At 37.1% G+C, this 10,460-nt stretch overlaps 1 protein-coding gene across 1 annotated transcript; it reads left to right on the forward strand.

Moving 5' to 3' along the window:
- Nucleotides 1-169: 169 nt before the first annotated feature.
- On the forward strand, nt 170-5,573 carry LOC142634903 (putative carboxylesterase 11). The gene is made up of 2 exons (XM_075809148.1): nt 170-1,394; nt 4,624-5,573. Exons 1-2 carry the CDS (start codon nt 490-492, stop codon nt 5,159-5,161), a joined length of 1,443 nt encoding a protein of 480 aa, XP_075665263.1. The 5' UTR covers nt 170-489; the 3' UTR covers nt 5,162-5,573.
- Nucleotides 5,574-10,460: the final 4,887 nt, after the last annotated feature.

Genomic DNA, 10,460 nt, shown 5'->3' on the forward strand with positions numbered 1-10,460 from the left:
ATCAAGTAATTTAAAATAAAATTCAATATATTATTTTAATTATTTTGATTATATGTTGCATGATGGGTATAAACTGCTGCTCCAAAAAAAATGAAAAACAAAAAAAAAAAACACATTGACAAAGCCAAAACAACTAAAACAAGTCACAAACAGCGTAAAGTTGCATGTATGCCCATCACGCACCTAAGCCTCTCTCTCTCTCTCTCTCTCTCTCTCTCTCTCTGTGTACAACTTCACCACACCATTGAAGCAACCAGATTCAAGCAAAAAACCAATCCTCCCATTTACAAAACAAAAAGAAAAACCCTAATCCCATGCGATTTCAAACACAAACCACCGAAATTAAACATCTTCTAATCCTAATTCGGCAATGAATTTACCGTAATTCACCAAACAAAAACCCACACGCACCGGCACTTTTTCAAGAAAAAATCGCAGAGCGAGAGACCGCGTGTTTGTTTGTTTTTTGTTTTTGGTTGTGAACAGAAAATGCCAAGCGTAGCTGTGAAACTATACAGTGTGTTCTTCAAGTTCCTCTTGAAGCACCGGTTGCAGAATCGGATCCAATCCCCGCCCGACGAATCCAACCCGTTCGGCGTCACATCCCGACCCGAAGAAACCGTCGCCGCAGCCAACCCTTCTTTTACAGACGGTGTCGCCACGAAAGATATCCATATCGATCCTTTCACTTCTTTAACTATTCGGATCTTCCTTCCGGACTCGGCTCTCAACCCGCCCGAACCCGATTCGAGAAGTAACAACCACAATTATCCTCCTAGACCTAAATTCCGATCCAATCATACGAAAAGAGCCGATCCGGATCAAGGAGTCGGATCCAATCGCAGTTTTCGCCGTAATAGCTATGGTCCTCCGAACGTTACTTTGAGCCCTAGCGAAGAGCCTAGAAGGAATAGCTACGGTTCCTCCAATGACATGGAAGGTTTGAATTTGATGTCGACCTCCGCCGCCGCCGCCGCCGGAGGAGGTGCTTACAGAGGCTACTCTCCGTCGCCGGATAATTGCCGGAAACTTCCGGTTATGTTGCAATTTCACGGCGGAGGGTGGGTCAGCGGGAGTAACGATTCGGCCGCGAACGATTTGTTCTGCCGGAGGATCGCGAAGCAATGCGACGTCATCGTCGTGGCGGTTGGATACAGGCTCGCGCCGGAGAATCGGTATCCGGCGGCTTTTGAGGACGGTTTGAAGGTGTTGAATTGGTTGGGGAAGCAGGCGAATTTGGCCGAGTGTAGTAAGTCGATGGGGAACGCGAGAGGCGGAGGAGGTGGCGGCGGCGGCGGCGGCGGCCTCAACGAGTTTAAGAAGTCGCATATCGTGGACACATTCGGCGCATCGATGGTGGAGCCGTGGTTGGCGGCGCACGGAGATCCATCAAGGTTACACTTTTGATCTCTTTGTGCAATTTTATTTAGTTCTTGCATTTGGAATTGGATGCTGCATTTGTTTAGAAAATCCGATATGATTGGTGAATTTCATGTTATATGCTGCAAAAGATGATAAAATTAGATGGGATTTTGATTCATATTATTGGTTTCCTCTTCGTAATATGGTATGTAGACATTGCTACTGTAAAGTTAGGAGTGTAATTCTGAGCTACAATGATGGGGTTCAACAATGCAGATCAATGGTTTGGTGAACATAGCTTCTAAATTTGAAATCGTAGGGTGGTAGAGCCTAGGAGTTAAAACGGTGTTGACTGTTTCTTGCGTATATTGCAAGCTTAGAATGGAGTTTATTTGAATGTGTCGATGAGCGGATTCTATTATAAAATTGTAAACAAGGCTTACTTTTGTTTTTTAAAGGAAGAAAACCATTGACATGTCATGCCAGTGATTAAATTAGGATACCTAATCATTTAGAGAAAGGTGATGCATGTTGCGTCTGAGGTTTAGTGTTTGTGACATTGTTCTCAAGATTGTAATTGGTGGAGATGTCTCATTTGGGTCTATTACTCTATTTGGTGAGCTGGTTGTTGGTCTATCACTGGCTTAGGCTACCATGCACCAGTGGGAGTTGGCACAATTTGATATTAGTGCAGGCTTTTGTTTGTTTCTAATTTTATGAGTTTGGTTTTTAACAAGTTAGGGGGTTCAGTTCAGGAGTGGTGGTTGTTTGTTTCCATCTACATTTCTTATATTAACAAGTTAGTTTAATTTACAAATGGTAAAGCCTGAAAGAATTGCAAAGGGAATGGTAAACCCAGGCAGAATATGGAGAAAAAGAGTCATTGTTTGAGGGCCCTTTTAGGAGCCATTATTCCAGGTTTCTAACTTTTTTGTTAGATAAACACATTTTTTCTGCTTTCTATTTTTAACTTTGGGCTGGGGATGGCCTATTCCTAAGAAGGAAACCAGGCACTTAGGATTGGTTAGAAAGAACTATAGCTACCTTTTGTTATACTCGTGACTGATGCATCATGGTTTGTTGAAAGCAATTTACTGAGGATAATGTTATGTCATGCCTTCTTGTGCCTTTTGCATGAATTATTGTGAGACAAAAAGAGAACAAACAATTGCTTATTTAGTTGAACAAATCATGTATATGAAAAACTCACAGGTCTTGTTATTTTTTGGGAAAAATATTCGCAAGGCCACTAATATATTTGAGATATCATCTTAGTTGTTATAGAATTGAGTTTGTATCCCACGATTAGTTTGATGAGATTCTTTTCTTAAACTAAGCATTATGATGCGTATTATTCCATCATAGTAGAAGTACAACGTAATTAACACCCAAATTCAAGGTTCTGTGAAAGTGGCTATTAGGATTGAGAGTTCTCATCAGGATATTCTATAGATGGTTTTCTGTAGGGAGATTGTCCTTGTAAGTCTTTTCTATGGTTCTTCAGTTTTTCAAATGCACGTAATTCTCTCCTTGAGTTTCAAATATAGTTCTTATGGAATTTCAGCTTTGTCTCATTAGTAATGATATGCTAAAAATTGGAAATTGTTTATACTCCCCTTGATTCAAGATGCCCTGACATCTCCCTCTTTTTTTGGATAGGTTGAATTAACTTTAAAGCATATCAAAGATCATTGATGTTGAACTCCTTTTATCATATGTTAGTACTATACCTGTGCATTGCATGGATTTATTAAAAATCATATGTAAAGTTTTACTGTACAATTTGTAATACTTGCATTGAACCACGTAGTGAATGCACAATGTAAGACCCAACTTTTATTATTAAAAACATAAAAAAAGAAGAGATATTCTTGCCTTTTTTAGATATATGATGATTTTGGATTTTTTGAAGTTATTGCTTCCTTGTCTTAATCATAAACTATATATTTGAAGAATACAGCTGCAAAACATACTTGAATTTTGTATAAGGGAGAATCACTTGAGATAGTTTGTTCATGTGTAGATGAGAGTGATTAATGTACTAGTGAGGAAGAGTGAGTTGATTCCAAAAAAGATAGAGAAAGACCTAAATAACATTAGTAGAAGTAGTAAAAAAGCACATGTCAATCAAGGAGGTAATAGAGCGTAGGACTTTGGATAGAATAGAATGGAGGAAAAGAATACATGTGGCCAACTCTATTTAGTTTGTTGATGATCTGTAGCTACCCCAAGATTGTGGGACTAAGAGCCTGTTTGGCATCAGTTTTTAGTTTTTATGTATAGCTTTTTAAAACTTCACATTTTTCCGCTTTTTCTCACTTTTTCAAATTTTTTCATGGTACAAGTATACTTTAGTACACTCTCAGCAAAAAGTTTTCAGTAAAAATCTAGATAAGTTGTTCCCAAACGGGCACTAAGACTTGATTGTTGTTGTATGACTGTTAATTAGATACGGAATAGGCAGGAGATAGACAAATGCAGCTTAATCAAAATAGAAAAGTTCTGGCAACTACTAACAGAAAAGACCATGTCAACGGATGAGTATTTATCAAGATTATTTTACACGTCTTGTAACTTCAAATTAGTAAGTTGGTACTGGGTAGTGGTACCCCCCTCCCCTTGGGGTCAAAACCTGTAGAAGGAAAAAGGAATAGAAAAAGAGTTAGGTGGTATATTTCAGGCTTCCTTGTGTCCTGTTTAAAGGTATAATACAGTTCACTTCCATTTGCTCAATCTTTCTTCCTCAAGCATGTTGGCTATTTAGGAAAATTGTGGTTCCACTATTGGTCTTTTGCATGTGCACCAAGCTGCCAACATTTAAACTGTATAAAAATGTTTTGGTTGTTCTAGAGCTGCATGGTGTTGCTGTATCTTCTAGAAGTAAAGCTGGATAATTGGATGGAACTATTGGTCAAACTGCACTTATTTGTGGTTTTGGACCCCTTTGACCATGTGCTTCTTTTGCTTATGGGAAAAATATTCTTAAGATGTACATAAATACAAATGGTATGGTGGATTTGGTAGTTTTGCTCCTGGACAAGGAGGCCTTTTTTGATATTCTGTACACTGATATGTTGCTAGAGTTAGGTTAGGTATGGCATATAAGGTAACATTCACAAAAATTAGCTTTTAATGCTAACACACACACACAAGATTTTAAAAATTGACCCTTCTAAGACATCTAGAAAGTTGCCAACCTTTTCAAAAGAACTTGCAATGATATTCATCAAATCTCTAACCTTTTTCCTTTCATTGTAACAGATGTGTTCTACTTGGAGTGAGCTGTGGTGCAAATATTGCAGACTATGTAGCTCGAAAAGCTGTTGAGGCAGGCAAGCTGCTGGATCCCGTCAAAGTTGTGGCACAGGTCCTGATGTACCCATTCTTCATTGGAAGTGTCCCTACACATTCTGAGCTAAAGTTGGCAAACTCCTACTTCTATGACAAGTCTATGTGCATATTTGCTTGGAAACTATTCTTACCCGAGGAAGAGTTCAGTCTGGACCACCCAGCTGCCAACCCCCTTATCTCAGATCGGGGGCCTCCTTTAAAACTCATGCCCCCAACATTGACAGTGGTGGCAGAACATGATTGGATGAGAGATCGGGCCATTGCTTACTCAGAGGAGCTACGGAAGGTTAATGTAGATGCTCCTGTTCTTGATTATAAGGATGCAGTTCATGAATTTGCAACCCTTGACATGCTTCTAAAGACCCCACAGGCTCAGGCCTGTGCGGAGGATATTGCCATCTGGGTCAAGAAATTCATCTCACTTCGAGGTCATGAATTTTCTTATTAAGTAGGATACAAAAAATCAGATGACATTGCAACAGGATAATCATTTCTCTTTGTTTGTTTTCCATTAGAAGATGAGCAAGAGTCAATACTTCACTGCCATTGCCTGGGGATTAAGATATGTTCGCTTAGTATATGGTTCATTAAGCTGTTGGGGGGCTTGTCAGTTCCATATTTATTCATTGTCCTGTTTTGTTCTTTTTGTAAGATAGAGAACCTGAGAGTAGGATTTAGTTGAGCCTGTGAGATGCATTTACCTTTGTTCAGAGTAATGAGAGCTATATTTGGACCTTCTTGTCAAAAATTTTCTGTGTATTCTGATGTACTATCACTCTTCAGTAGAGTTTTATTCAATGAAATTCTCTCTCTCTTGCTGTGGGTTGGAACCATCAATGGATGGAAACCCATTTTACATATATGTCGTCCAATCCCAATTCCCCACCTTTTCCTCGTGAGCATTTTATTGGACCTTAGGTAATTCAGAATGAATAAGACTTTCCATTTAGAATCAAAGCAAGCAGGCAGTGACACCACCTAGGCTAATAATAAGGATTTGGGAGGTAGACTAGTAGTGAACTTCCAAGTAGTATGATTTTACCTATGACTTATGAGCAATGGATGTATATTTCTTAGCGCACCTTGTTTTGCTCTATATGCTCTTCTCCTACCAGGACAATTTTATTCTTTTCTTCTTGTATGCTTTCTACTTGGGAGGGAGATGAGAATTCCCATTTCAGTTATAAATATGCAATTGCACTGTAAATTGAGTCATCGGGGCTTTAATTAAGCAGTTCCACTTTCCGGCTCCTACACTTCTTGGATGGCGAACTATTCGAGGCATAAACTTTAAGTGAAGATACAAAAGATTCTCTTACAAGAGATGGAAGTGCCTCTGTTTCTTGGTCATGTACAATGCAGTGAAGCCAGTTTGGCTTATATGCCCCCAATACTGGAAGCACTTGAGGGAACGAGTTCGTATGGTGACCTTTTAGGCTATGGCTCTGGGCATATCAGGTCATCAGTGCCTTGTGTTAATCAACTGCTTGATCATCTTTGGCACATAGCTGGTATTGCAATCTATTCTGCCCTACCTTGGGCCAGAATAGAAATAATCCGGCAACAACAAAAAGGTAAATTAGATATAGAGGCCGGCATCGCATAATAAGAAGTGGGAAGATAGCTTGGAATCAATATTTGGATTTCCTACTTTCTTATAGAGGCAGGCATGAGAATTGCGTTGCTGGAATTTCAACGACCTAATGGCATTCTTGGCTCTGTAATACATTTCTCGGTTATGTTTAATGTTTCTTGCCTTTTGAATGTATCTAAGTAAAATTTTCTTTTGAGCCACAATTTATTTCTCTTGTTTTGTCTGTATAAACTTCAACTTGACAATAAATAAGCTGGGAACATTTAGGGAATTTTCTTCCAACTATAAAAGTGGGCCAATCCTATAGATATTAAGCATGAACTATCTTAAGTTCCTAATTGTGTAGTGGAAGTCTCTGTTTTGTGTGATGAAAAACTAAAACTTACTGGAAATAAATTCAATTCTCAAAATATAATTGAAAATATGCCTAACCTCGAATTAGTAATACACAAGCAATAAAGATCAAAATCATATAGCATTCATTTCTGTTGGTTTTGTTTATAAAATTCACTTGTCTTTCAAATAAAAATAATGTTCATTTTATTGTTACAAATTTTTTTAGATTCTGTTGCTACAATTTTTCTAATTTATATTGTCAATGATATTTGGGTCAAATGACATTTCTTGGTCTTTCCAACGAAAAAGGATATAATGTAAATAGTAATAAAACATTCTTACTTGAACTAGATTCTAGATATTTTAGTTTGGTTTTTAAAACAAAAAACAGACCAACCTTGTTGAGAGCATTTAACAGAAGAATTCGGAAACAATCATAGGCAAGAAAGCTTTAATAGCAAGCTGAAAGTGTTGGGCAAAGGACAATTTCCTTAATGCATTCCAGGACATTTGAATATGTTTCTATCACAAACTCCCATTAGGTTGAGACAAACAAATTTTTTCACTTTCTTTTTTTTTGTTGAGAACTCTTTTGAAAAGGGAGTGGGACGGTCTAGTATAAAATTTATTGACTAAAAATATAAATCTATTCAAAAGGTGAGCAGAATCTAGAAAATAAGACAAAATGGACACTCCGAAAGATGGTCTTCATATGGAATTTACTTCATGTTCATATTTTCTTATGAAACCAGCAAGATTCAGTAAGAGTGCTTGCTAGAAAAGATAGTGAGGGCCTTATCTCTGATGATCTGTCAACTCACTTCATTTTCCTTTGATGTTGTGGAATCTCTCTGCATATTTCTCGCCAGTCACATATGAATATGATTTTGATATTATCAGAACTGCTAAACCTGCCATGTGAGAACTGTTATGACTTGGCGAGAAATATCTGGGGTGTAGCTGGACTTCTCTTGGTTTAGTGAGCTCGTATGGTTCACTATACAGAGCTGGGGCACATGAGGCTGTGCTCAAGGTAAAAGGCTTATTCCTATCATGGCATGTCAAATTTCTAGTTGAAAATTATGGTTCTTGAAGTGAAGGAGCTGAGATTGTATGTCTATAGGATCTTGTCTTGCACTTCCCATATATAGTAGTGCCTTTCTGTCAGAGAGTAGAATTGATGAATGATAGATAGGTTGTTTATCTAGTGAATGGCTATATGGACTGCCCATTTTATTTATGAGTTTCTGCTAAAACATATGGTAATATTCATGAGTGTGTTGATGGCATCATGCATCTGATCTGGAAGCTTCCTTGAGTGCATTCTATTGAAGCTGAATGTGTCAAAGGTTTACTAGAATTGTTTAGAAAGTGTTATTCTAATTCTTACCCTCCTCTCATTCATTTGGATGGGGTGTTTGAAGTTAATGATATGGGAGCGGCTGCTGGGTTATTGGTTCATATAAATTCTCGTACTTAACATGAGAAGTACGAGAATCTTGGATCATTAACTCCTTATTCTCCCTATAAAGAAAGAGCATACATTGGCGGGAACTTGGTCGGATCTATATCACTATATAAGCACTAAGCCACCTCTTCTCCAAGGTACATAGAATTTCCTAACTCTCGTACTTTTAGAGTTATTGGAGATCATTCAATCATTAACTTAATTTTCGGAGGGTCTTTGCTAATAGATGTTTATTTATTATATTGAAATCTGAGCAAACTAGGTAAAATATACATCATCAATACATTATTATTTTATATAAAGTATTCATTAGCCACTTTCTTAGGGAAAACAAAACTTTACTAAATAAATAAAACTTGGTGAATTGAGAATCTATAAAGACCTACAAGTGTTCAATTCAAGCAATTGAAATAATCTATGGTATTTTCTCAAAAAAAAAAAAAAAACTATGGTAGTTACCTAGTAAAATGATTTCTTATTAACGCTCCGTTTGTTTCGATGGAAAACTTTGTGTAAAGATAGTTTTCCATGTTTTCTAGTGTTTGGTAACATAAAAAAAAAGAGTCAAAGGAAGCCTATCTTTGGTCAACATAAAAAGTAAGGCTTATTTTTAGAGACTGTTTTTCATTAAATTTTTTTGGAAAACAACTATATCTCACAGCAAACTAAATAAGGGAAGTTAGGAGGGTGTTTTTCAACTCATTTAAAGTTGCTATCAAACATTAGAAAATGAGATAGTTTTATGGAAAATACTTCTTGAAAAATGACTCGTTTTCTAAAAAGCATTTTTGCTGAAACAAACAGAGCGAATAAGAGATTTTCAATCAAATCTTGCTTACCTGAAAAAGAAACTCACCGGTGTCTTGGCCGATAGTAAAGAGTCATTATCATGGTTTATGGAGAGAATATCATAAGTTTATATATGCATGCATATAATTGACATCTTACTCTTATCAATAAACGAAATATTTTCGATGTCAGGTCACACTAGAAGTATCATGTACACCTAGATTTATAGTCTGTTTGTTTCAATAATAAAATTATATGAAGAATGAATCATGTAAGGGCTGGTTTTAACTCTTGGGCCCAAACGACTGATGGACCCAAGCCCAAATAGCCCAACGCAATGAATTTGTTAGAGAGTAGGCTCTGAAACTAGGCTTTCATGGGTGAGATAGCGCTTATCATAGGCCAAGAAAATCAAAGAGACAAGGAAAAATAGAAGGCAATCACAATATTGTGAAGGATAATTCTCCTTGGATAAGTCCGAGGAGTTTTTTTCTTCAATATATAACTATCAGACTTGTTTACAATTTCCTTTCTTTGTGCTACAATGTTTTTTTTTTGCTTTTTTTTCCGATCCCCTCTCTCCAGGGGACCTTCTACCTTATATAGGCCATTTTAAATGATCATGGCCTTCTATTTGTTGATCACGCAGGCCACCACTCAAGTGCCAGTCCCATTAACCACCTTCTTAATACCCCTATGAGATGTGACAACCAAGGCAGCACTGTTCAAGGGTCTTCTCCACATAAATGCGGCCAGAAGGTTTGGTAGGATGCATTAAATGTGGTGGCAGCCTTTAGCTCTTCAATCACGTTAGTGCTAGTCCCCATCCCAAAGTTCTTTCCGCACAGTAAAGCCTCATTTGATGACGTGTTGATGACGTGATCATAGAATCCGAGGACGTGGACTCCTCGGTGCAGTAACTGCCCTTCTCGGCCATGCTATGACACGTGGCGTAACTGCCTCACTTGGAATTCTAGAACCCCACAAATCATTTTCCAAAAAGTAATATTTTAGAAAACTATCTTATTTTCCTATATTTTATAGTGATCTCAAAATGATATAGAGTTGTTTTTAATAGTTTCTATATTGTCTCTTAACTTCATTTATTTAGCGTAGTGTGAGATAGAGCTGTTTTTCAAAAACTATTAAATGAAAACAATCTCTGAAAATAAGTTATATTTTTAATAAGATTTTCCGTTGACCAAAAATAATTTTCCTTTGAATTATCTTTAATGATACTACCAAATTATTTTTACATGAAGTTTTCCATTTAAATAAATACAGGGCCAGCTCTAGCATATATGTGATTAAGGCAATAGCCTAAGGCTCCTAGATAAAAGCAGGCCCCCTCTTTTAACTAATATAATATAATATATTGATATTATATTTCAATTAAGACTTATGCACCCTTTTAAACAAGTATTGGAAGAAGAGGTGATGGTGAAAGTGGGAGAGGGTTCAAGCACAATACCCTTTGAAGAAATCTAGGCCGAGCTAGGTATTGTCATTTTTCTTTACTCTTCTTCCATTAATATTTTCTGTAACTCTTTTTCCCCCTTT

Source organism: Castanea sativa, chromosome 1 (assembly GCF_040712315.1).
Source record: "Castanea sativa cultivar Marrone di Chiusa Pesio chromosome 1, ASM4071231v1".
NCBI classification, from domain to species: Eukaryota; Viridiplantae; Streptophyta; class Magnoliopsida; order Fagales; family Fagaceae; genus Castanea; species Castanea sativa.

Bases quoted from the DNA above. Each gene is read 5' to 3' on its own strand.
- LOC142634903 (XM_075809148.1), top strand. From the start codon at position 490: ATGCCAAGCGTAGCTGTGAAACTATACAGTGTGTTCTTCAAGTTCCTC. The intron at 1,395-4,623 runs GTTACACTTTTG...TCATTGTAACAG, and splicing joins GCGCACGGAGATCCATCAAG to ATGTGTTCTACTTGGAGTGA.